This window comes from Tenrec ecaudatus, chromosome 16 (genome assembly GCF_050624435.1).
Source record: "Tenrec ecaudatus isolate mTenEca1 chromosome 16, mTenEca1.hap1, whole genome shotgun sequence".
In the NCBI taxonomy this organism is placed as follows: domain Eukaryota; kingdom Metazoa; phylum Chordata; class Mammalia; order Afrosoricida; family Tenrecidae; genus Tenrec; species Tenrec ecaudatus.
Genome location: NC_134545.1, coordinates 50,346,892 through 50,373,795, shown reverse-complemented (window position 1 = coordinate 50,373,795; position 26,904 = coordinate 50,346,892). Strand labels below are relative to the sequence as shown.

At 55.3% G+C, this 26,904-nt stretch overlaps 1 protein-coding gene across 3 annotated transcripts in view; it reads left to right on the top strand.

Annotated features, from left to right (window-relative positions):
* Positions 1-20,005, top strand: part of ADAMTS14 (ADAM metallopeptidase with thrombospondin type 1 motif 14) — an 89,612-nt gene extending 69,607 nt beyond the window's left edge. For all 3 annotated transcript variants that reach the window (XM_075534041.1, XM_075534040.1, XM_075534039.1), the window contains exons 12-22: positions 1,581-1,756; positions 4,883-5,016; positions 5,333-5,456; positions 7,101-7,178; positions 8,412-8,575; positions 9,353-9,518; positions 9,894-10,026; positions 11,168-11,375; positions 14,856-14,985; positions 15,325-15,429; positions 17,551-20,005. In XM_075534041.1, coding sequence (XP_075390156.1) covers positions 1,581-1,756; positions 4,883-5,016; positions 5,333-5,456; positions 7,101-7,178; positions 8,412-8,575; positions 9,353-9,518; positions 9,894-10,026; positions 11,168-11,375; positions 14,856-14,985; positions 15,325-15,429; positions 17,551-17,819 — 1,687 coding nt within the window. In that variant the 3' untranslated portion in view covers positions 17,820-20,005. The remainder of the gene's footprint in view (positions 1-1,580; positions 1,757-4,882; positions 5,017-5,332; positions 5,457-7,100; positions 7,179-8,411; positions 8,576-9,352; positions 9,519-9,893; positions 10,027-11,167; positions 11,376-14,855; positions 14,986-15,324; positions 15,430-17,550) is intronic.
* Positions 20,006-26,904: the final 6,899 nt, after the last annotated feature.

Genomic DNA, 26,904 nt, shown 5'->3' with positions numbered 1-26,904 from the left:
AGGAGACTCGCCGGGAGACAGGGATCTCCATGAGTTGGAATTGACTCAAGGGCCACAGATTTGGGCTTTTGTTTTGCTTAACTCTCAGTAGTTGTGCTGTGGAACAATCATTTCCCAGGCAAAACTGCTGCTTCTTATCCTTCACCTACCTCTATCTACCATCTCAGCCCTCCCAGCTTTCAGTATTCTGGGGAGGAAAAGCCCATCGTTCCCTTCTCCTCCTCTCCAGCCCCAGCCCTCCACAGCCTCCATCTCCCAAACGCAAGCAGCGTGTTTAGAACCGCCCCGTGAGAGATGGAGGCTCCTGAACCCCCACGCAGACAGAACCCCTGGCCTGGCCCGCTCCCATGTAGAGTGGCGAATAAATGCAGAGCTGCGACTCCTAGGATCCCAGTGCCTATCAGGTGTTCATCCCCTGGCATCCTCAGGCATGGCCATTTATACACGTTGTTGCCCTCCAGAGATGGGCAGCTCACTCGCTGTGCAAGCAGGCTTTTCCTTGAGTGGATGGCTATCTTGACCGGTTAAAAATGTCATCCAAGGTGCATGGCCTCGCACCTTCCACCTGTGTCCGCCCCAGAGGCGAGGGGTGGGGTGGGGGGTGGGAGGTGGGGTGGGTTTCAGGTAAGCCCTTGGTCAGAGCTGCCACAGCCACATCCCCCCTGCCATGGTAACCTGTCATTTCTGTGAATCCTCAGTGAAATGAGATGAGCCTCTCAGCACCATGCCGGCACAGCTGAAGCATTTGATAAGTTCTACTAATGATCACAGCAACATAGCAAGCACTCACGGCTGTGCCGGTTCGGGTCTTAGATGCACCAACCCCAAACCAGCTCCTCTGCCCTGGTGACAATTCCAACTCCTGGGGCCCGACGGGTGGAGTAGAACCGCCTCCGCAGGGCTTCTGAGCCTGTGAATCTGCACAGACGCAGACAGCTGTCTTCCCCTGCGGAGCACGTGCCATTCTCTCAGCCTCGTGTACACGGACACCTGTTGCAGCCTCTTTTAAGGTCATGGCGAAGAGCGTACAGGTGGCTTTATGATGCACACACAGACACACCCGGCAGTAGGCGCAGGAAGAGGTGTCTAGCCCCTCTGTCGCAGGGGCAGGAACAGCACAGGAAGCTTAAGTGACTTGCCCAAGGCTGCGCAGCCAGGACTTAGAAAGCAGCTCCTGTGACTTCAAATGCAAGTCTCCTCCTCCTCCTCCTCCTCCTCCTCCTCCTCCTCCGTGTTTTAAGAGAGTAGATGGACTGCCCCTGAATCAAGGCCAGCAGTGTCATAGAGCAGTTTAAAAAGAAAAGGAAATTTTAAAATGAAAAAGATAGTAAATGGAGGAAGATACACGTAGAAGTAGTCCGTCCATTTATTGACTCCATATTGAGGCTCTGTGTAATGGCTACGAGGAATAGGTTCATTGCTGTTCCAGTTCGACTGGAAGGGATTAGCCTCTCTCTGTCTCTCTTTCACACACACACACACACACACACACACACACACACACACACACACACACACACCCTAATTCAGCCTCACTGTCCCAGCCAGCCAGATCACTAGTCTCTCTGTGTCTGCCCCAGCCCAGCCTATGGAGGCCGCCCGTGCTCAGGGCCCATGTTGGAGTACCAGGTCTGCAACAGTGAGGCGTGCCCGGGCCCTTTTGAGGACTTCCGGGCCCAGCAGTGTGCCAAACGCAACTCCTACTACACCCACCAGAACGCCAGGCACCACTGGGTGCCCTACGAGCCCGAGGACGGTGAGCAGGCCCTGCTTCCCTCTCCTACCCAATGCCACCCTACTTCTCTGGGCACCTGCTGGCCTGCATCTTCTTAGATGGGGCTTACCCCCTGGGGGTCTTCAGCTGCCCCAGCTAAGAGCCTGGCTGGACTGCCCCATGAGGGTGGAAGGACAGTGGGGGCACCAAGAGGCTGGCCGGTTGCTCCATTGTCTGGATCTGGGTCTGGCCCTCATCTCTGGTGTCGCTGACTGGTGTAATTGTTAGGACCATTTCCTAGCAGATGGAAGTTCAGCATCTCAAGCAGGGAGCTTCACCCTGAGGTGCCATGGGCGCTGGAAGCAGTGTCTTTCAGACATCTGCCCTCACCTGCCTTGGGCTCACTGCAGATACCAGCGTCCTGGAACGTGCAGCCTTATGATACACTCACTCAAACTCCCTGCCAACACACAGCGACCCCACAGGCTAGGGGAGAATGTTGACTCTTGAAGGGGGCAGAAAGCCCCATCCTGGCTGCTAGTGGTTTCAAACTGCTGACTCTTTGGATCGCAGCCCAGTGTATAACCACGATGCCACCGGGGCTCCTTATTGTACGTCAGGCCGGACAGATTGCGCTACTAATGGATTCCCTGGCGTTGTACAGACAGTTCCTTTGCTTGGCTGCTAATCAAAAGGTTGATGACTTGAAGCCACTCGGAGGTGCCGTGGAAAAAAGGTCTGATGATCTATTTTTTTTTTTAAAGAAAAAAATCCACTTGAAATCCCTACGGAATTCTAGTCTGACACACAGGGCCCCCTGGAGTCGGTGTTGACGATGGCACTGGTTGAAATTAGGTGCGATTAAATGGTGGGACTACATTTTCCCCAACTACATCTGCTATAATCAACTTTACAATTCTCTCTGTCTGGTAACAGGCTATTCACATCTCTCAACAATGGGATTCACAGGAGGTTTAGTCCAAGGGCGGACCCTGCAAATGGGGTTGGGGCTTCCGCTGGCAGCCGTAGCCTTCTGCAAGCCTGGTGTTCACAATCTCTGCTCTGATGCCATTCCTTCCTTTGGATTTTTAAATTTATGATCCTTGGATCACACAGGCTGGTGTTCTTCCGTGTGGATTTAGTTGATGCCTCGCTTAGATGCCTGCTTGTTTGAAGACAAGCCTTTAAGACCCCTGAGGCTAGTCTTTCTGAGAGCCAGGGACCATCTGGTTTCTTCCCCATGCTTCCCCACAGCACTCATATCTTCAGGGATCTCTTTATGCAGGCTACCATCAAATAGGACTGTGTCATAAATCTCATTGTTCTTAAATGTGGGGCCAGACTCAAGTGTGAGCCCCCAAACTCATCATAGATCTATGGCTCTTAGAGGTCTTAGAGACATTGTTGTCATTTTATATTAGAGAACATTATCAGCCATCCCCCTGGGGCATAAGGTAATTCTATTGATCGTGTCATTAACTTAGCCAATGGCATAGAATTAAAAACACTGTTGAGAAAAGGAAATTATACTCATATAGACTGGCTATGAATGGCAACACATGTACTGTTGACTTGTCTAGGTTAAACGCTTAAGTAACTGGCCACGACTCATACCAACAGCCCCATCTGGCTTTAGGCATGTCCACACATGGCTCCCAGAGTGGCCGAGTTGAGCCAGGGGCAGGCTGGATCCATAGTGTCTTCAAGCTTTCACCCTGGAAGGGACTCTGAGGGCCTCTCACTCACCTCTTTCCTGTGGCCAAGAGGCCCAGAGAGACAGCCCCCAGCCTCTCCTGGGCCCCATTGATGAGTACTTTGACACCTGCCCTCCACCCTCAGTTCCAGACAGCCCTGGTCAAACCCCCCTCCTCTGGGGAAGGAGCTCCTTTGTCACCCTGGCCTCCAAGAGCATGCTGCAGCCTTTTACTCTCACACAGCATCAAGCACTGCCCCAGCCATCCACTGAAGTCGGGCCACAGATTCTGAAGCATTCTCCCCCTGCCTCTGCTGACTGGCTTCTGTAGCTAACCAGAGACCTGCCTAGCCCCATGTACTGGCCAGGGAGGGGCCTGCCTGAATCCCAGTTGGTTTTCCACTCATGTATGAATTCCAGGTAGCTCCAGACTTGAGTTACCAAGTGTCGCAGGACCCCGGGGACCAGGAAGAGGGAGCCAGGGCCCATTCAGAACCTACATGAGCAACCATCACATGAGTGTGGGAAGGGTCAGGAGGCTGGTAGGCAATGGGGTTTGGGTTTTTCCCAGGACTGTGAGATAAATTCCAGGAAGTTAGCTAAGTCCCAGCCTCCTTTTTTTCCTGGGAAGTACAGCAAGTGTTTATATGCTCTCTGAAATCTCCTTTTTAGGACATCAGTAGCTCCAATAAAGAAAAGAGCATTTCACTGTTAGAACCCAAAAGGACCCACCCGCCCCCTCCCCCGCCCTGCTGCTCGATTGCACCCACCCAAGCCTGCTAGTGTTTGCTCGCGTGCTCAGTCACACCAGTGTCAGACAAAGGGCCAGAGAAGTCCATGTAGGGTCCGAGCAGGCCTAGAGCAAGCCGCCTGGGTTAGAATCCTGGCTGTACCAGGATTTCTTGTCCTCTCTGGTCCTCACGTCCCCCTCTAATGCTACAGCCAGTGGGGCCCTGATGGTACCAGGAGCCCCAGTAGTGCTGTCGGGTAAAGCGGTGGACTGCTAAACCACAGGGTCAGCGGTTCAAACCCACCAGCCGTTCCACAGGAGAAAGGCGAGGATGTCTGCTCCCGTAACGACTTGCAGCTTTGGAAGCCCCATGGGGTCGGCTTGGGCCAACTTTGAGGGGTTAAGAAGCTCACCTGAGTGACTTCAGGAAAAGCGTTCCCTGGTGTGTAAGGCTTTGGAAGTATCTGGTCCACAAGCATTTCTTGGTGCAGTTGTTTTCTCAACTGCATGTGGCAGCATTCTGCTGAGGAGAGAGACCCACAGTGGGGGCCTGAGGTGCAGAGGCCAGGTCATTTGGCCAAGGTCACATGGCTGATACCTAAGTGCCATAGCAGGGATTTCTTTTACTCCTCCACACAACCAGAGCCGACCCCGGGCTTCCTGTGTGAACCAGGTGCCAGGGTCTTCTTGGGCAGCCCATCCTCATAGCACAGCCGGGCACTCAGGGTGGCTCCTGTTCCCACAGACGCCCAGAAATGTGAGCTGATCTGCCGGTCAGCGGATACGGGTGACGTGGTGTTCATGGACCAGGTGGTGCATGATGGGACGCGCTGCAGCTACCGAGACCCCTACAGCGTCTGCGCCCGTGGCGAGTGCGTGGTGGGTGCCCATCCTGGTCCCTCCCAAGGGCTGCACCCCCCTCTGCTCCTGAGCAGCCTTCCTTTTCCCCATCACAACACCCCTTTGATTCTTGAGCCCTGGCATGCTGGAAAGAGGTTTCTGCTTAACCCCGTCCAAGGGGTCAGGCAATGGCAAGAAGACGGCTGCACCCACTTTAAAACCTGGCCAAGTTCATGGGACTCCTGCTCAGGGAAGCTTGGGTGCACTGTAGCCGGATAGCTGGGGCCCAGAGACCTTGAGGTAGGGCCAAGGTGGACAGGGGACCTCTTCCCACTGACCTCTCTTCTGAACCCAGCCCGTTGGCTGTGACAAGGAAGTCGGGTCCATGAAGGCAGATGACAGATGTGGTGTGTGTGGCGGCGACAACTCCCACTGCAGGACTGTGAAGGGCACCCTGGGCAAGGCCTCCAAGCAGGCAGGTGAGCAGGCTGGGGCTGGGAAGAGGGATGGTAGTTCTGGTCCAGCAGGTTCCTCGGTGCAGGATAGGAAGTGGGTGGGCGGGGGGTGGCAGTGTGGAAGCAAGTGTGAGCTGAAGGTGCAACAGGTCCCCTCGCCTGCTCCTTGGGCTGCTGTTGCTCACGTTTGGGGCTCAGTAGCTTGAGGCAGCATTTTCCTGCCAGCCGATGTGTTGTGCTAGGAGCGTAGCCACCTCTTTCCTGGAGCCACTGGCGGGGGTAAGGGAACTGAAGGTGGGGTCCGGTTGAGCTGGTAACTTAATTTTCCTCTCTTTCACTCACCTTAAAAAAAGAACACAAATAAACTAGCCAGTGGTACGTTCTGCTTTGAATACCTGCTTTCAGAATCCCCTTCTTCACTCCAATCTAGCCAGATTGGAAAGGGCCAGGCGTTAGTCCTTTACACGTTAGTATGAACAAAATATTTCCCCTGGGGAATGTGACAGCTTTGCCTCATCTTTTCTTGTGGCTGGTGATGCTGAGAATGGCTAAGTTCCAGGCTCTTGATTGGGGGGGTTGGGTGGGGGCTGTGGGGCCAGGGCAGCCCTGCAGGATCTTCCCAGCCTGCCTCCTCTGTTCTACAGTGCTTATGGTGTGAGAAAGAATGGGGAAGCCAGAAGTCAGTGGAGGGTAAGGGAAGGGGGAGGCCCCAGAAGTGATAGAAGAAAGCAGAAAATCACAGCAATGAAAACGCACGCACACAACCCTTTAGCATTTACAAGAGCTCTTTATTTATTATATTAATACGTTTTTTATGGTTAACAATCTCACCAACATACAGTCCACTGATGACACGTCTCCGGAGTTCATTCAGACCCATAAGGGGCTGTGTCATCATCACCGCAGTCAGCTCCAGGACACTGTTTGCCCCATTGTTGTTAGCTCCCCATTTCCTGCCAGCCTCACAGCCGCTTCCTTCTGTGGTTTTAAATACGGTTCTATTGGCATATGACCCACACATCATACAACGGAATGGTTTGGTCCCCTCAAGAAGAGCTGCCCCGTCATCACCACACCGGTTTCAGAACACTTGCTCCCTTCCTGTCCTCATCGGGATTAGCTGCTCATTTCCCTCAAGCCTCCCCTGCCTCCCCCCCCCCCACCCTAACCCCTGCCCAAGGAACCGTTAATTCAGTGACTGTCTCTTTAGAGTTACCTACCCTGGATTTCATACACAGGAAAAGAACCAAGAGTCACAAAGTAAAACAGAGAAAAAGCCTCAAGTGGAAGAAAGCCAAGCATATAAAAAAAAAACCGAGAACAAATTTCAATGGCTCAGAAGGGAGATCACATGATAGGATGCTGCATTTAAACGGCATCTGCCACAATCCACTTTCTAAATCATGCTGCGTGATAGTAAGCCTATTCACACCCCTGGTCCACGGTCAGAGGGGCCCAAGCTACGTGTATTTGCAAAGGCACTTCAAACTAGGGCCTCTCATCTGGTGCCAGCTGTATTTCACAGATAAAGAAACAACATTCCGAGTGGTCCAGTTAACAGATGCTCCCCGGAACTATAAAGTCCTGGGTTTGGGGGTTAGGGTATGGGTGGAGCGCCCCCACCTCAGGGTTATCTCTCCTTTTCTGGATCCTGCTCTCTGGTGGCAGCTCTCAAGCAGGTGCAGATTCCGGCGGGTGCCAGGCACGTTCAGATCGAAGAGCTGGAGAAGGTCCCCCACCGAATTGGTGAGTGCTGGCAGCCGAGGAGCTCACTGGACAGGTCAAGGCTTCACTGCAGGGGGCTCGTGCAAAATTGAATAGTGGGAAGAAGTTTGTTTAGAATTCATTTTAAAATTGAAATTGAATAGGTCACTCATTGACTGGCTCACATTTCTAAGGTCTCAAAAGGGATCCAGTGAAGAACCCATCTCATGGCCCCTTCTGGGACTGCTCAGTCTCCCTTGCCAGGGCACGTGCTGTTTGAAATTTCCTGTGCACATGAGCACCTTGTAAAAGAAGACTACTTTCACAGACTGCATCAGTTAGTCATTTTATTTTTAATTGGTATGATTTCACACAGCCTGATTAACCAAAATGAACTGGATAGCCTATCACTCCAAAACATCATGGCTTGAAATAATCACAATGGCCTATTGCTCTGATTCTGTGGGGCAGCAACTTGGGCTGGGCTTAGCTGGGTGGTTCTTCTGCCCGTCCGACCAGATCACCTGGACTTTACTCACAAGATGGCAGTTTGGCGGGTGTGGTGGTAGTTGGTTGGTGGAGGAAGGCCTCCCACACATATCTGCCTGCTGGTTGGTACAGCCTGGGATGACTTACCTGGTGTCTGTCACATGGTCCTCAGGAGTAGCAAGAAAGGGCCAGCCCAGTGTTCAAACAACTTTCAGACCTTCGCTTGTATCATGGTTTTAAATGTCTTATTGGACAGAGAAAGTCACAAGATCAAGTCTTGATTGGAGGGCTAGAAACCCAGACTCTCTCTTGTTGGGAAAGAGGTAAAGTCAAAGTATAACGGGCCATGTATACAAGAGTGGGGGGCGATTTATGGCCATTTATGCAGACAACCACGTGGACCCTTAGATGAACTTCATTGTAACGATACTTAAACACATAGTTTACTAACTAGCTGTTTCCCTTTTGTGCTCATAAAAGTTATACAACAGTGTAGCCAAGACAAATGATAAATTAGAGTCACCTCAAAATTAAATCAATAAAATCCAAACTAAGATCATTAATGTCACAAGAGAGAGATATCTGCCAAGACCCTGAGGTGGGGATGGCGTGTGTGGTTGGGACAGTATGACCACCTGCCTGACTGGGAAGAGTGGCAGACAATGGTGACCCAAGGCCCCCCTGGGAAAGGCTTGGGTGTCACATCCACCGACGCCCAAGGAAGGACTGGCTCATGCCCCCACTAAGGGGAATAGAAATCTGTTTGGCCCTCTCTCCCCTGCCCAGTGGTGAAGAACCAGGTCACAGGCAGCTTCATCCTCAACCCCAAGGGCAAGGACACCACCAGCCGGACCTTCCTGGCAATGGGCCTGGAGTGGGAGTATGTGGTGGAGGACTCACATGACAGCCTCAAGACCAACGGCCCCCTGCCTGAAGCCATCACTGTCCTGGTGAGCCCCTGTCGCCCACCCCTCCTGGGTCAGAGGCAGGAATGCAGCTGGGCACAGTGGCTGGTGCCGGGCACCATGGCAGGATTTGGTTGGGAGTGACCCCAGTCCAACCCTCCAGCTCACTGGTCCCACTGCTGAGCAGGCCTGGGCTGTTCCGGTGTCCGCAGGCCCAAGACCAAGGCCAAGGCAGCCCCTATCCTGGGCAGCCCCTATCCAGCCTCCTTATTTGTGTCCGGAGACTGAACCACCCCCTGCCACAGCTAGCGTGGAATGAAAAGGAAATGATGGTCCCTCTGCTGTGTCCCTCTGCTGTCAGGCTGAGGATGCTGCACACAGAATGTCCTTAATACAGGGCCACCAGCGGAGCTGGGAGGGAGGACTTCGGCAGCAGGGTGGTTAAGCCAGCAGCCCAAGCCAGGGTGGCTCCATTGGCGGTGCCCTTGGCCCTGACTCAGAGGGAGGGAGACCTTGGGCAGCTCTGCTCCCAGTGTCACCTTCACGTGTGAGGGAGTCCTCATCCAGCCCCCTCACCCCCATTCCCCGTAGACCCAGGGCCATCCTATCAGAGCGCGCTGCTAGAATTGCAGGCCTGCGGGAGGCAGCTGTCTCCTGGGCTCTGAGCCCTGGCACGCAGCCTGAGAGCTGTATAATAGCGAAGTCTGCTTGGTGCATCCTCCCAGCACCCTCTAGTTCTGTTCTGATCCGCATCTTTCTCCTTGACCTCCCCGCGACCCCCCTCCCCGCCACTGGGCTCACTTCTCTGCGGGTTTCCCTCAGGTGCCCCCCCCAGGGGAGAGCGGCCCCCGCAGCAGCTTGGCCTACAAATACGTCATCCACGAGGACCTGCTGCCCCTTGTCTCGAGCAATAGCGTGCTTCTGGAGACCGACACCTACGAGTGGGCACTCAAGAGCTGGGCCCCCTGCACCAAGGCCTGCGGAGGAGGTACTGCCCCCCCACCCCCCCACCCCAAGGCCCAGCCACCGGTGGGGCAGCAGGACCTCTCAGAGGAGAGCAGGGCTGGGAGTATCCAGGGCAGGGCAGGAGCTGGCCCACGGACAGGGCCCTGGGGACAGGGCTGGGAAGGGCTGGGCCGTATTCAGGGCAGAGTCTCTGGAATAAGAGCTCACAGCTGTGCGAGGAGGCAGCCGCCCAGTGCTGCGCGCCTACTGGAGGTACCCAGAGTGACCCGGGCAGGAGGGGTGCAAAGGCAAAACCAAGTTGGCATTGGCCTGGAGGCTCTCGGAGGTTGCTGCTGCGAGGGGTTCGGGCAGTCCAGTGAGGCACTAGTGGCAGTCCCATGGCAGCCTGCCCTCCCAGGGATCCAGTTCACCAAATACGGCTGCCGGCGCCGACGGGACCACCACATGGTGCAGCGGCACCTGTGCGACCACAGGAAGAGGCCCAAGCCCATCCGCAGGCGCTGCAACGAGCATGCCTGCGCCCCGCCCACGTGAGTGTGCCCGCCGGGGGGCGGGGCTGCCCCAAGAGCGAGAGCAGACCCCACCCCCACCCCCCACCCCCGCCCTCCTCTGCCCTCTCTGGGGCTCCAGAGATGAAGACGCATCCCTTGTTCTCAGTCTTGTCTGGGGGACACAAAGGCCCACTTTAGAGATGGGGTGGGGTGGGGGGGTGGGGGACTTGTCAGGGACAAAGGACTTCAGTGCTCATGGGCCCCACCTCTTTGCCCACCTGCTCCTAGGAGCTCAGGGGTGTGGCTGCCCGCCCGTGTGTGCTGGGATTCTTCCCGGGGAGACAGGCCCACTGCCGAGGGGCTTCTGCTTATGAAGCTTCTGATGCAGCCGTCGAAGGGACTGTTTTCAAAAGACACCTGGAGGTGGCGTGGATGACCAGAGCGAAGGCCCCACCGCGGGTGATGGTGGCTGGGGCTTGGGGTTGCTGCTCCAAGGCGCCCGGTGGCCAGTGCGTATGCTGGTGGGTCAGAGCCACCCTGCGCCAGTGGGTCGGCGTCCAACCGTGGAGGTCACAGCCTAGGACGCCCGCGGGGGCAGTCCATGGAGGCACAGTGAGGCCAGGCCTGCTCAGTGACACATCACAGCACAGCACTGCACGCCAGGCACCCTGGATAGCAAGTCCTTTGTCCCAAAGGCCCATCGGAGAGGGCCAGGTATCCTGCATCCTGTTGACTGTGGCTTCTCTCTGCTTTGTACATGACTCTCTCAGCACCTGGGACAGAGTCTGCTCATGGTAATAACCCAGCCAAGCCCACAGTCATGGAGCAGGTCCCACTCATAGTGTCCCTATGGGACAGCATAGAACTGCCCCTGTGAGTGACTGCCACTCTATGGGAGTAGAAAGCCTCATCTTTCTCCTGTGGAGCGGCTGCTGGTTTCGAATTGCTGACCTTGCGGTTAGTAGTCCAACAGGGCTCCACTGTCACCAGGGCATTTCCCACACCATAGATATTCAAATATTTGTGGTGTGTTGTGAGAACCCCGATTTTAAGATCGCCTCTGGGTGGTACACGTGGTTCATATTCACCTACTAAGACAAAAGGAGGGTGGGTCAGCCCCATCCAGAGGTGCCCTGTAAAGCCCCATCCCCCTCCAATTTCCACCCCCATCTGTCTCCAGGTGGGTGACGGAGGAGTGGGGTCCTTGCAGCCGGAGCTGCGGGAAGCTGGGGGTGCAGACTCGGGCTGTGCAGTGCCTGCCGTCCCTGTCCAACAACACGCAAAAAGCCCTGCCCGCCCAGGCCTGCCCCGGGGAGCAGCCCGAGGCCCGGCGGCCCTGCCTCCGTGTGCCCTGCCCAGCCCAGTGGCGCACTGGGGCCTGGTCCCAGGTGAGTCCCCTTCAGGAGGGAGGGAGAGGCCTTCTAGCAGGCAAGGGAGGAGAAGGAAAGGGCAGGCCAGGACCAGGGCTGTGGGGGGTGGGACGGGTGAGGTGGGGAGGGTGGGCAGAGAGCTTCAGAAAGATCCAGTGTTCCTTGCGGGCAGCACGCTTCTGACTGAATTTCTTTCTCCTCAGATTTGACATGGGTATTAGCAAAACGCAGTCCCGTCCCATGTTCCCCACCACCCCCTCCACCCCATGCCACAGCTCTATGCTGGGCCCTGGCTGTCCCCTTCAGACTGTCCAGAGCCAAGAGGCATGCTAACGCCCCCACCTGACAGAAGAGCAAATTCAAGCACATTCTTTGATTGCACTAGGAAGGCCAGGGGCACAGCGCCCACCAGACAGCCTTCATGGGGTTCACAGTCCAGCTGGGGACACACGCTAGACAAGTGCTTCCATAGTGACCTGGTGCTGGCCGCTGAACGAGGACAGGTGGCCTTTGGGCTGAGAAAGAGGGACAAGCCACCACGGAAAGAGGGAGGAATGGGCAGGAGCAACCTGCAGTGTTCCAGAAGCCAAAAGAATGGTGAGGGGGGAGCTTAGTGGGAGGGGATCCCAAGTGACATTGGCGAGGAGGACAGCGCCCTGAAAGGAGTTTGGATTTACCCTCAGACCAGGGGTTGAGGACTCCCATAACCAGGCACCACACACAGATGGCTCAGCCACAGCATGATTTCTTCTCCCTGGTTTGGAAGGCCAGAAGTCCAACAGCGTGGTCAGGCCACACTTGCTGAAAACTCTCGGGGCAGCCTGCCTGGCCTATCCCTGGCTTCTTGCCCAGTGGCTCCCGAGGCTCCTGGCAGGTTGTGGTGTTCTTTGGCTAGTGGATGGCTTCTCTGGCATCCCTGCCTCCTCTTCAAAGACACCACTCAGCGGATTAGCAAGCCCCCTGCCAGGATGATCTCATGCAACCGAATCACCTCTGCCAATACTGATTTCCACACAAGTGAGCACGGGCTCACTGTTCTGGGGTGTCAGACTTCAACCTACCGACCCCTCAGTCAGCCAGACCCACTGTGGAAGGGGGTCCGCCAAGCAGATGCTATGAGTTCTGAGGTCAGGTTTCACAGATTGCTCTACTCTCTCTGTAGTGTGGTGTCCTTGTGGGGAGGCCAGGACAGAACCAAGACAAGGAGGGGGCTGTTGAGTGAGCCAGCAGAGTGGTGCTGGCAGTGTGGGCCCTGGCAGTGGCCACAGGGAAATATCTTTCTCTTAAACACTCATCTTATCAAGGCAACCAGCGCAGGGGGTGGCTGCTGTAGTCGTGAAGCAGTAGGAAACGCGCCGAAGTCGATCTAGAAGCGAGTCGACAGAGAATTCACCTTCCGTTGAGACAACAGAACATGAGGGGCTGCAAAAAAGTTCCCGTGAACCGTTAGAAGCTTCCTGGGCTAGGCAGCAAGAACAAAGACCCATGTGCTGCTATTAGCAAGATGAGCCAGCAAGAATAGGTCTTGGTGAGAAGAAAAAGCTGAGATTGCCAGGGGCTAGCCATTGAATTCACAGGGAAGGAGGCCCTGCCAGGGTTCGGCAATGTGCCCGTGGGCTGGTTTAGTAAAGCTGGGTGTGGGGGTGGGGCAACTTCCAGCGACCCCCTTTTTATGTGTTTAAAACTGAGTTTTGTCTTGCTCCCCACCCCCCCTCCACCCGCCCCTTGGTGCCCCAGGCCATGTGCCGTAGACAGACCACGGGGACATAGGCTCTGTCCTCTCGAGGCAGGCACCCCGGCATCCTTGGTTGGCCACACTGGAAGGGGGGCTCCTGTGCCGTTTCCTTCCACTTCAGTTGGCCTAGCGCTCCTTTTTCAGCCACTCGGGACCAGGTTGACATCTGAGGGGCAAGGGAGCTGGAGAGTTGTTTGGGGTTTGGATTTTGAATGGGACAGTTTTTAGTTATTTAACTTATGTACTTCCTGTTAAACCCTCCATTTGTTGCCTTCCCCCACCCTCCCTCCCCTCTCCCTTTCCCCACCCCTGACATGCTTAAAATAATAAGTAATTTAAAATAAGTTTTTCCTCAATAACCCGACTCCTCAACCAACTCAGGCAGATGGTGCTTTCTTCTCCCTAATACGTAGCTTTATTTGCTTTACTAGAAAACAGGGTGAGTCTGGGACCACAAACGACCCCAGGGACAAAATGAACAGAGGTGACAGGTGGAAGAAGGCATCGGCCAGGAGTCAGATTGACAAAAGCTAAGAAGAACCTCACTACCTATTCTAGTCGATTCTGACTCACAGCAGCCCCGAGGGCAGAGGGGAACTGCCCCTGTGAGTTTCTGGGGCTGTGCATGGTAACCAGAGCAGACAGCCTTGTCTTACTCCTGTGGAGTGACTGGTGGAGCACTCCAGGTCCTAGCTTCCCAGAGGTTATACGTTAGGCTGCAAACCTTGAGGCCACCAGTTTGAAACCAGCAGCTGCTCTTCAGGAGAAAGACGAGGCTCCCTACTCCTGTAAAGAGTGACAGTCTCAGAAACCCCGGGGCAGTGCTACCCTGCCCTATAGGGTCGCCATGACTCAGTGGCTGTGACATTCCTATAGTTATTCATCTTGGGAGGACAAGCCAGGTCTGGCCATTGACTCTATGGATGTGACTCCACGTGTCTCCCTTGGGTGTAGACTGACCTCTGCAAGTTGTCCCTCACCCAGCTGGGAGAGGCCATGGTCAGCACCGAGACAGCCCAGTGACCTGTGCACATGGGGCACCCTTTCTGTTCTGGGAGCCCCTACCCCTCAGCATCCCACACAACCTATTCACTGGAGAAATGCACAAGATCTAGGGCACAGTCGGTGCAGTGGGGGTGTGGCCTTTGCAAACGGCAGCCACGTATCTGTCTTTCCCTCGAGTGCTCTTTCCCACTCAGCAAAGGCGAGGCTTTCAAAGATGTTTCTCTGACAGGTTGATTCTTGTTAATTAGGTCACATGGTCATTGACTGCCAGTGCCAGCAGGGTCTGGAGAAGACCCTGCCACCAACGGTCTAGCTTGGTAGGGTCGGAAACGAAGCCAGGGGCTGGTAGGGGACAGAGTCTGGGTCATGCACCTCATTAGCAAGACGCCATCCAGTGGGGCTTCGGTGAATGCAGGCAGAAGTGCAGGGACAGGGATGGAGGGGCCTTCACAGCTGTAGATCGTGCAGGGACAGTGCAGGGACAGGGACAGTGCAGGGACAGGGATGGAGCTGTAGATTGTGGGAACGTCCTGGTTCTCAGCTCAGGGCTGGGGCTGCTGCCTGATCGGTGCAGGAGTCTTTGGCACCTGCTCTCATGTCCTGCATGGTCATTTGGAAGTCTGCACATCCTTCTGGCAGTGCACAGAGTTGTCTTCCTTGGGTCTCCGGGCATCTCTTGGATTGTGGAATTCACGGCTCTTCCCTCTGTCTCCCCGCCTCCCCACGCCGGCACCCTGGCCTGGCTCACCCTCTGGCAGTGCTCTGCCACCTGTGGAGAGGGCATTCAACAGAGACAGGTGGTGTGCCGAACCAATGCCAACAGTCTGGGTCAATGTGAGGCGGACAAGCCGGATGCTCTGCAAGTCTGCAGCCTGCCTGCCTGTGGAGGTGAGCCAGATGGGATGGAATGGGATGGGCCAGGCAGCTCCTGTCCTAGACCCAAGCCCGTCTTTCATCCTCACCCCATTACCAACCTCCAGCAGCCATTGGGTCAATGCCAACTCACGGTGGCCCATGAGTGTCAGAGCGGAGCTCTTCTTCCCAGCGTCCTCAGTGGCTGCTCTTTCAGAAGTAGATTGCCAGGCCTTTCTTCCGAGCCACTGCTGGAGGAACTCAAGCCTTCATCCTTTCAGTTAGCAGCCAAGGACAGTGACCTTCTGTACCATCCAGGACTTGGTTGTCCCACATCCTAGAACCCCAACCCCACCCCTTTCTCCCTGCTCACAGGAGAGCTCCAGAATGGCACATCAAAGGCTGACAACAGGGAACTTGTGACCCCCACGTGGACCCCACAACCCGGGCCCCTTCATCCTGCTAATGCAATATCAACAAGTGAGTGCATTCTCCATACCACCCACCCTCCACCCAATCCTGTTCAAAGACCATGGAGCCAAGCTGAGCCGGCTTCCAGTCTGCCTGTGTGACCTTAGCTCGGCCACTTTCCCTCCCTGAGCTGTGAATGGGCGACAATGGTGTCAGAACTCATGCTAACCCAGAGGCCCTAGAAGGCAGAGTGAAGCTGACACACAGGCCTTCTGAGACCTAAAGTCTTTACAGAGGCTGCCAGCTCCAGCTTTCTCCCTCGGAGCAGCTGCCGGGTTTGAACCACCAATCTTTCCATTAGCACCCAAGACCTCACTTACCCACTGTGCTGCCAGGACTCCTGGGGATGGTGGTTCTGGTCCACAGCCCCGTCTTGGCAATACCAAGATGTGGAGAGCTCTGACAATGGAAGGACTTTTCCTGAGTTTCATACAAACGTAGTTTGCTTCAGTTCCGTCTAGTCTGAATGAACGTGGGAGGATGTGTGTTCTGCCGCAGGAGCCTTGCCTTATCGGCCAGCCCGCACAGTAGCGCTCAGACCAGATGTTCCGGGGCCTGCCGTATAGTGGCACCATGTGCCCTGTGAACACACGGAGTGGCCTTTCAAACCCCAGCCTTCCGCATCTCATCGGGCCCTGATGGTTTTGGAGAAGCACTTGGAACTCTGAGCTGTCTTCATAGAGCCCCGAACCCCAAAATAGAAGCTCACTGGCGGTCAATCGGGGCGGAGACTGTAACTGGATGGGAGCAGAACACCCTGTCTTCCTCCCTCTCCTGGGGCCCTGGAGAGGATGTGCCGCCCTGCTGTCAGCTAACCACCAATAATCATTGCTCTCTGCTTCGAGATCTGCTCATCCACCCACCCATCCCCTTGATGAGTCGGAGCTCTGCTGTGGGAGGCACCACGCTCCACGCACCTGCCCTACTGCCTTCTCTCAGTCCGTCCGCAGGTCCCCGAGGGGTAGGGGGGAGCAGAAAGATCACTCACAGTCACTGTGAGGCAGAGGGACTTGAGGGAAGAGCTTTTTTATAAATCTCTTCTTTAGTGACTGTGTGTCCTTAAACCCCTAAGCTCTCTGAGCACAGCGGCCTCGTCTATTAAGGAAGCCGTTGGGCCGGTGTCCTGTGCAGAGCTGCCGGGGACCCGGGTCCCCATTCCTCCTGGAGTTCGGGCGCCATCTGGTGGCACTGGCTTCGAGACGGTAATGCTTTCTGGGAGCAGAAAGCCTCATCCTTCTCCCAAGGAGCAGTGAGTGCTTCCAAACTACTGTTGGCACCCCAGCTGGTAACCACTCCTCCGAATGCAGCAGGACCCCCACTTCACCCACGAAGCAACTGAGGCTGGCACAGCTCCAGTGACATGGGCAGGGGTAAGGGGGGGGCTCATAGCAGCGTCTAAGGGGTGGTGCCTCGATTGGAGTGGAGACGTGCAGGAGCCCCGTGTGCCCCTTTCAAACCTGTGTGAAGGTGGGTGGCAGGCTGCTGCATCTGCTTGTGCTATCTGGAGGGGTGCCTGGCCCTGGTGGGGTACGGTTTGGTTGGGAGGGGGCGGGGGATGCCCGGCCACGTCACCAGGGAAGCCTCTGAGGACACCGAGCCGCCGCCCACGCCATTGCTGGGTGCAGGCTCTTTGTCTACACCTGCGGGTTCTTCTAGAGTACAGTCAAGCCTAAGGCTGGGTGCTGTGGGCGCCGTACCAACTGGGTGGGTGGGGGTTGGGGGGTCACTGGAGGTTCTGGTGAAGCCCAGTTCTGGGCCCACCCCCAGAGTTCCCACCTCAAGAGGTCTGGCTAGGGCGACTGGGACAAGCGGCCTGTCTGGGGATCCTGTTTGGAGCCCCACTGCTCTCGGGGATTCTACGTCCTCTCCCAGAGCCCTTTCCCGTCAGGCGGCCCTGAGGTCCAGCACTAGGAGGGGTGGGGAATGACTTCGGCTGGGTCAGTACCACCTGATGGGCGCGCTGGCCTTCCATCCCAGCGCTGGGCCTTGTGCTGTGGGCAAGGGTAGAGGTCGGGGGTGGGGTGGGGGAGAGGAACTACTGCACATTCCCTGTTGACCAGTGGCCCTGCTGTGAAGCCTGCCCCAAGAGGGAGTCTGGCCTGATCTCACCCTTCCTTTCCCCTCCCCCAGGCAGCCCTCTCCAAGGACCCAAGACTCCTGCAGATGCCGTGGGGTCCCCTGGGGGCCTTTCAGGGTCAGATGGCCATCAGCTGGCTGTAAGCACAAGACCGGCAGAACTTCTGGACACCAGCTCTCCAGGGACCCCGCGCCACCTGGCCTCCCAGAAACGGATCACTGGAGCCTTCTGGGCAGCGCCCCGACCCCTCTCCAGGGACGGTCTTGGGCCGAGGCACCAACGCCAGCCTCTGAGGACACAGGGAAGCCCAGGGAAGACCTGACACCATCAGACATCCACTGGCCCACCCCCTCCCCAGGGACATGAGCTGTCTACCATATACCAGGGAAGCTCACAGGCCGATGGCAGCTTCCCGTGACCCCGGCTGGGCAGGGGCCAGCATGGGCTTCCTTTTAAATTATTTACTTTCTGGTTCTGGTGTGCTAGGGCTATGGCACTCTCCGCCCCAAGGAGGGTAGGAGGAAGCCAAGATCAGGGAGAGCCTAACCTGAGATACCTCAGCAAGCAGCCCCCTGCCTCTCAAAGTTAGCTCATGTCCCCTTGTGATGGCCGGCTAGGGGTCTCCTTTCTCCAGACCTTGGGGGGACCCTGCCGAGTCTCTGCATCTCAAGCCCCTCTGTCCACAATGCAGAGTGGGGCCAGGGAAAGTGCAGGGGGTGTTCACGGGGCAGCCTGACAGGAAAAGGGGGCTGTCTCCCCTCAGCAGGCTTGTAAGGGCAGGAAATCAAGTTCATTTCAGTGGCCAGGGCCAGGGAACAGAGTCCAGCTTGCTTTGGCTGGAGGGCAATCTCTACCCTGTCCCTGCAGAAGGTTGCTGCTTCTACTTCTGGTGGCTTCTGGTTACAGGCTGACCTCTAAGCAGTCCCCCCCATACCCCCAACTCTCTTGAGAAGGGTGCTCAGGACCCCTGGAGCCATGTCTCCAGCATCCAGGGGGTTCCACACTGGTGCTTGACCCCTGATTCTACCAGAAACAGTGGCTGTCCCCACCGCTCTGGAGCTTGGGGGAGTCCGGCCAGGGAGGTGATCATGGTGCTTTGGGGGCAATCAAACCCCAAGGCTGACCACAGCCGGGTCCTGAGGGTGACAAGAGCCAGCCAAGCAGGAGAGCACTCTCTCCTGTTTTGGGTGGTCTCCTGCTCGGCTACCCCCATGTTACTTTCTATGGAGAGGCAGCACCCCTAGACCCTCTGGCTTCCAGGAAGCCACCCAGCCTCCCAAGATACCTCTCAGGAGTTTGCACCCTCAGAAGTTATGAGGACTATCTCCAGACCCCTCAGCAGGTGACAGAGGTGCTTGTCCTTCATCCTGCTCCAGGGGCCTGCTGCCCTTAGTCAGGGGAGGGGGACAGGAGAGAGGACATTACTCAGAGCTAGCTTAGGGAACTGAAGCAGCGGGCCTCCTTGGAGAAGAGAGAACCCAAAGGCGGCTCTCCAGGTTTTCTTTCGCTAAATGATCCCCTTTCTGAGAAGTGGGTGCCCACCTCATACAAGCATTCCTGCAAGAACCAGCCAGGCCACCTCTGTGCAGTGCCCTTGGAGAACCCAATGGCTTTCATTCGGAGCATTTATGAACAGTTTTCCAGACCCCACAACAGTTGTATTGTGTGTGTTTTATGGTTTACCTCAGTTTGTTTGGGGGAAGAGGGACAGCAGAGTTGGATCACTTCATGTGTGGGGCGAGGGGTGGGACAGGGAGGTGGCTGGCGTTATAGGAAGACTGAACCCCCAGGCCCCGGCCCTGGCCCCACTGCCATTCCCACTGGTGACCCAACATGTGTCAGAGTGGGGCTGCGCTCCATGGGGTCCTCAGTGGCTGATTGTCCGGAAATTGATAGCCAGGCCTTTCTTCCTAGACCCCGCACCAGGGGACAGACATAGTTGTCATCCATCAAAGTATCGATGGGGTGTTTCTCTAGGGCAGCAGCCAGGCGTTAACTATTCGCACCCACTCTCTTCCCCGCTGCCCACCAACTAGGGGCTCCGTCCATCTCTAAGGACGGCTGATATTGGAAGGCGGGGCCACATCAGCTATGGGGAGGACGCTGAGTTCTGCTGGGGAAGTGGGGACGCAAAGTGGTCAACCCCTTCAGAAACCATTTTGACGCTTTTTTTTTTATAAAGTTAAAAATGCACTTAGCAGACAGCCAAACTCAACCATCGCACCCACGAAATGACTTTATACCCAGTGTCCGTGGCAAGGTTACTCAAAATCACCCACACTGGGAACTGCCGCGTGCACCTGACACAAGGCGTGAAGGGACCAGAGGGGCGCACCAGGAGTCCAGATCCGGGCCTGCCTTACACCCTGCGAAGGAGCGAGCGCCATGCCAGGCCCCAAACCCCACATGCTATGGTTCCACTGGCAAACCTGTGTGTTCTGGAAAAAGCAAAACTGTCGGGACAGAGGCAGGGCTGTAGCCAGTGGGGCCGGGGAGGGGATTGACCAGCTGTGGGCACAGGGGACTTTTGGGTGGTGATGAGAACACCTCATATATTGATTGTGGTGTGCTCACACATGGTGTCCACTTGTCGAACACACAGAGCTGTACACCTGTACATGACTTTACGTGTATGTCAATGGCATCTCAGTTTAAACCCATTTTTAAAATCACTTAGTCTGGTTAATGGAAGGCTCTGCCCAACCTGGGATCCAAGAAGACACCCGTTGCCCTGGGGGACAGGGCCTGACCCCTGTCCAGCTAGACAGAGAGACAGTGATTTCCCAGCATCCCACATTCTGTCTGAGTGACATAGGGAACGGTGTCTGACCTATGAGCACTGGTTCCCTCATCTGTGAAAGGGGGATCTTTCTTACCGATGGGGTTGACTGATCATTGCTTAAGATGCCGAGTCTGACACAGAAGTGGTTCATAAGTTACAGTTCTCCTTTGTCACTTTAATATAACCTATATTTAACATGATACATCCTTGCCTACCTTGGCCATCAGCTGCTGGAGACTGGCTGCTGGAGAGGCATGTCTTCTCTCCCCAGCCCCTGCATGAAGGACAGTCAGAGGCGCCGGATGGCCTGGCCATGGGGAGCCCAGGGGGCTAGGGGCCTGCTGAGGCCTGAAGTGCCACACTCTTCCCATAAAGGTGAAGACAGGAGGGTGCTGGGTCCAGAAGCTCAGTGTCCTCAGACATGCTTGGAGAGACCAGAGTTTCTGCTTCTCCAGCTCTGGGCCCCCACCCTACCTGCAGCCATCCCATCTACCACACGTGCCATCCCCCACCCCCACCCCCCACCTCAGCTCCCTCCTTTAAGGAAGAGACCCGTGGAAGTGGGAATGATTTCAAGAGCAAATGAGACAGCTTTCAAAAACATTTCAGAAAGTGCTTAATCTCTCCCTGCCACCCACACCCCCTTGCCACATTTTAAAACACCTCACCACGTGCATCGATTGCCCCCGAGTCAGTCTCAACGCACAGTGAGCCTGCAGGACAGAGTACAACTCCTGAGGGTTTCCAAGTGAACCCTGGTAGTGGAGTGGGCTACTTGGGTTGCCGACTACAAGGTGGATGGTTCAAAACCACCGACTGTTCCACTAGAGAAAGATGAGGCTTTCCACTCCAATAGTCACAATCTCAGAAACCCACAGGGGCAGTTCAACCCTGCCCTCTAGGGTCACTATGAACTGACCCTCTGGCCGTGAGGGAGGGTTTCTGAGGCTGTACATAGTTACAGGAGCAGACAGCCTCATCTTTAGTCCCCAGAGCCGATGGTGGGCTCAAACTGCCGACCTTATAGCCCAGGTAGCCTACCATGCCACCTGGGCTCTTTCCAAAAGTGATTAACAACAACAACAAAACCCAGACTCACTGCCGTCCAGCTGAGTGCAACACATAGCGGCCCTCTAGGCCAGAACCACCCCATGGCGTTTCTGAGACGGTTCATCTTCCCTACAACAGACAGCCTCCTCTTTGTCCTCTAGAGTGACTGGTGGGCTCAAACTGCGGACCTTGCAGTTAGCAGCCAGGTGCTTAAACCAGGGCTTCTGTGTACAGGGTATTAAGAAAGGCAAAACAAACTCACTGCAATCCAGCTAATGCCAACTCATAGAGCACCACCCCCCCCCCCCCACACACACTGTGGGTTTCCAAGACTGTCACTGTTTGTGAGATTGGAAAGGCCAGTCTTTCTCCCCCAGAGCTGCTGCTGCTGCTGGTTTCGGACCGCAGCCCAACACACACCCACTAAGACGGGATTATTATTATTCCTAAGAATATGATCCCCAACATGAAGCTTGGAGCTCTGGCGGCATCGTGGTGGTGCACTGAGCTGCGGACCAAAAAGCCAGCAGTTCAAAGCCATCAACCTGCCGGAGAAAGCGGAGACTGCTGTTCCTTTAGAGTTTCAGGCTTGGAAATCCACAGGGACAGTTCCACTCTGACCCATAGAGTTGCTAGGAGTCACACTCCATTCGACAGCGGTGAGTTGTGAGGCAACAATAGTAAAGGAGAGCTGGCTAAGAGAAGGTCACACACATTTTTTTCTGGGGGCGAATTCAGTCTGCCCAACCTCCTCCCTGTAGCTGCGGCACGCCCCCTGCTGGTCTTCGCCAGGAGCGCTTCCTCTGGCCTCGGCACCCGGGCTCCTGGTGGTTGTTGCCCCTCTGACTGTGAGCCTGGCGAGGAGGGCAGGGACTCGCTATGCATCGTGTTGGCTCACAGATGCGTCCCTAGCGCTGTGCCGGCACGGAGGGCATCGCTGACGCACGAAGTAGAACCGCTCCCACGGCGTTTCTTGGCCGTCATCTCCACAGCACCAGCAGGTTGGCATGCCCTTCCATGTGCCCCTTGAGTAGGCGCTCAGTAAATGCAATATTTGCAAGATGGATCTGTAGTGGTGGTGTGTTCTCTGCCTCCTTCCGAGTCCTCCAGAGCGGCCCCCTTCCTGGAAACCACGAGGTGTTAGACACCAGAGGTGCAGGTGGGAGCCCCAGGAACCCAGAGCCCCCAGGAGCCCATGCTGATGCACAGTGAGGGGCAGCAGATATGCCTGCAGCTCGTCCTCAGCAGCAGCAGGATGCTTAGAGGTACAGGTGGGGCAACTGAGGCTTTGCGAGAACAAATCATTATTTCCAGACCATGTCAGGGGTGGCATGGCCAGGTCCAACCCCACCACCAGCCCATGTGAGGGAGGGGGGAGCGGGGGAGCAGTGGGTGGCGGGCACCACCAGTCCCCAGGGGCTGGGCCAGTTCATGTGCCAGTTGGAGGAGCTGGCAGCCCTGACACCAGGTCCTCTGCTCTCACCCCAGTGAACAGCCCCCACAGGGCTGTGGCCACGCCAGGACCCCTCAGAGGAACAGCTGGAGGCACCCAGCCCCCCAACCCCCCTCACCTTTCAGTCTCGCCTTCCACTCTCCCTGGGACCTGGGCACATAGGAAAGGCACTGCAGGGTGGGTTTGTACTGCCAAGCTTTAGGGGAGTCCAAACTCCAAACAGAACCCACTGCTGTGGAGTCGATTCCGACAGGTGTTGATCCTATGTAGGGTTTACAAGAGCAAAACGCCTCATCTTTCTCCCAAGGAGCAGCTGGTAGGTTTGAACTGCTGACCTTGCGGTTAAAAGTCCATTCAACACTTACCTGATGGCACCACCAGGGCTCTACCACACACACACACACACACACACACACACACACACACACGGGGCATATATATATCACTATCTAATTACCCCCATACGCATGCACGTATATGGTAAGATTCTGCTCCTCCTGAATTCATTATGAGTTAGACACAAGTAATGTCTGAAGCAGGTAGGGCGGGCCAGTAGGAAAGGCAAGGCTGGGCATACCCTGGCAGGCACAGGCACAAGGCGCTGCAGTTCTTTCCACGAGAAACATCAGTTGGCCTGGCAACCGACTGGCCCTACCCACACATGCTATCTAGGCTGATCTCCCCCACTGGGGGCCAGCTGACTGAAGACAGCAGTCATGTCTGCAAAACACCTTCACCACAGCACCTTGCTTACTGTTTGTTTGGATAAACTACGTGGTTACACTTTGGTGTACTAACAATAAGGGGGCTCCATGTGCGAAAAACGGGGCTTTCTGCCCACCCCTTAAGCATACAGTCTTGAAAACTCACAGGGGCAGTTCTACCCGGTCTTATAGGGTTGCCGTGAATCGTCATCAACTTGATGGCAGTGAAATTTGTTTTTATAGGCAATTGGAAAGCAGTTCGGACCCACTAGGAGCTTCCTGGAAGAAGCATGAGGCACTCTGATCCTCTACAATTAATATCCTTGGAAAGTCTAAGGAGCACTGCCACTCGGTCCTGTAACGTCCCTCGCTATGCGTCAGAATCCCGTGGGTGACAATGGCTTTGGTTTTGGCGTGAGCCGAGCTGGAGTTGCCAGGGTAACAGTCTCACTGAAAGATTGGAGGCTCCAGTTCATCCAGAGGCACCTCAGGAGAAAGGTCTGGTGAGCTGCTTCCGAAAGTCCGCCATCAAGAAACCTCTTGGAGCCATCAAGAAACCTCCTCTGACCCACAGGGGCCGCCTCAGGGCCCACATGGACAATCACGGACCAGACATCAACTGACCCTGAATAGGGACCTAGGAGAAGCCTTGCCACTCACAGAACACCCAAACATCCACTATCACCATTCTTTAACATTCTTTTCTGGAAATGGTAGCTCATGCAATCAGCCAAGAAATATAAAACGTGAGATGGTAGAATTATTTTCAGAGAGGCGTGGTCTAATCGAAGTCCCTGTGTGATGCAGACAGTGTGCACTTGACCGCCAACCTAAAGACTGAGGGTTTGAACCCACCCAGGGTGGTCACCGAGGACAAGCCCTGGTGGTTGGCCTTTGTGCAGGTGGGGGCCAGGCACCCCCCACCCCCACCCCCCACACGGAAGAGTTCTGCTCTCTGGCAGGTGACACAACCATGAGCTGACTCCGTGCTTGTGCCGGCAGTTTTGTTTTGTTTGTTTTGGATGGGTGGATTGGGACCTGTGAAAGGTTTGATAAGAGTCAAAGAGGAAGGAAAGCTGGGAAAGATCTTATCTTTGTGGCTCCAGGGCAGAGCCAAGATTTGAGCAACCAAGAAACATTGCGTGATCGCTGTTGCTGCAGTCTCAGCAGCAGAATGGGGACACTATATTGGGATGCCACCAGGAAGTTTCCCACGGACGGGGAAGAGTGCTAGACATTTGCAAAGTCACTCAGCAGTGGGATTTTGGTGAAAATGGAGCTGCAGTCTTCTTTTTTAATTAAAAGATCATTTTATTGGGGGCTCTTATAACAATCCACACACCAATTGTATCAAGCATATTTGTTCATATGCTGCCACCACCCTTCTTTTCTAGACATGTACTTTCTATTGAACCCTTGGTATCGGCTCCTCTTTGTTCCCCTCCCTCCCGGTCCCACACCCTCATGACCCCTTGATAAATAATAAATTATAATTTTCATATCTTACACCAACCTGCAGCCTACTCCCTTTCTCAGTGGGTGAGGGAAAGCCTCTTGCTGGGCCATCAGCCTGGGCAAGGGAGGAGCTGGGTCCCATGGGAGCCCTTAGCCAGGTGCCCCAGGCTGGGTGTCTCATCTTCCAATTGCCAACCTTTCTAATTAGATGGTTCCCAAGATGTGAATGGAGGTGCCACCTGGGTGAACCACGTGAATTGTAATGCTTATTTACTTTCACCTGATCAGAAACTCTTACAGATAGCTCATGAAAACCATGGGGCCCTGTGTGTGTTAGGTCAAAGCCATATTTCTTTCAAGGCAAAGAAGATCAAGGTACAGGTAAAGGTACAGGCCGCTTCAAAGCAGCATGGCGGAGGAGCCAGGTGGGACCCAGTTGACAGCAGAATTGCTGCTGAGGGGACGGGGACGGTGCACTCTGGGCAGCTAAGGGCTTGAGTCAGTGGCTTCGAGGCAGGACTCTGGAGTCTGGGCGACCTGCCTTCTGATTGTGGAGTCTTTCCCTCTGCACTTCCCCTGTGACCTTAGATGATTCAGGATTCTTTTGATAAGACCTACCTATCCCATTTTATTGCCTCACATAATACGGAAGGATCGGGAGATGCTGGGGCCTCAGGTATGGCTGAATCCAGGGCTTTGATCCCATGGAGAAATGGGGACAAAGGCTGGACACAAAGTCCATTGTTATTGCTGTGACCTCAGAAGCAAGACAAGTTGCCCTCTTTTCCAACGTCACCTCATCGTCCTCTACCCCAAGGTCCCAAGGACAGGTTGTGATTGGCTCAGCCTGGGTCACATGCTTATCCTACCCATGAACTCATCCCTTGGGTCCAAGGGATAGGGGGCTCTGGCTAAGTAGAGCTGAGCTACATGTCCGCTTTGGGAGAGAGGAGGCGGCGTCCTAGTCTCCCCATGGCACTTCCACAGTGGCCAGGTGGCCTGCATGATGACTCAATGTAAAGAAGACCCAAATCCTCACAACTGGACCAACAGGTAGCCTCGTGGTAAATGGGGGGAAGATGGAAGTTGTCAAGGCGGTTGTCTTACTTGGCACTATAATCAATGGCCGCGGAAGTCAAGAAATCAAAGGGCAGACTGCATTAAGTACATCTGTTGCACAAGGTCTCTCTAAAGTCCTTTTGAGAAGCAAGGACACTGTTTTGAGCTCTAAGGTGGGCCTGCCCCAAGCCATGGTGCTTTCAATGGCCTCCTATATGGATGAAAGCTGGATACTGAATGAGGAAGAGTGAATCCTCATCTTTGTATTTGAATTACAGCGCTGGTGAAGAATAGTGAAAGTTTCGTGGATTGCCAAAAGAACAAATAAGTGTGTTTTGGAAGAAGTATGGCCAGAATGTTCCTTAGAGGTCAGCGTGGTGAAGACTTGGCTTCATGTCCTTTGGACATGTGTAGTCGGGAGAGACCAGTCACCAGAGGAGGACATGATGCTCGGTCCAGTAGAGGGGCATCAGACACGAGGAAGGTCCTCCACAAGACGGATTGACGTCAGCAGTGGCTGCGACAATAGGCTCAAACAGAAGAACATGCGTGAAGATGGAGCAGGACCAGGCGGGGTTTGGTTCTCTTGTACACAGGGTCGCTACTGGTCGGAACTGACTCAAGAGCACATAATCACCACCACCACCTCCACAGGTAGGGCTGAGAAGGCATGCATGTGGGAGGACAAGAAAGGGAGCGGGCAGCAGGGGTGGGGTGTGTTTGCATGGGGGGTGGGGGCTGGCTGGCCAGGGAGTGGGCATCACGGTGGACACGCAGAGCAGACTCAGGTCTCCGAGGCCAGGTGGTGAACACAGGGCTTTTGCGCAGTGCCTCCGTGCCACTGCCCATCCTGGGCCGGCCCAGTGACCATCCCTCTGCTGTACATAATATGGCATTTGCATGC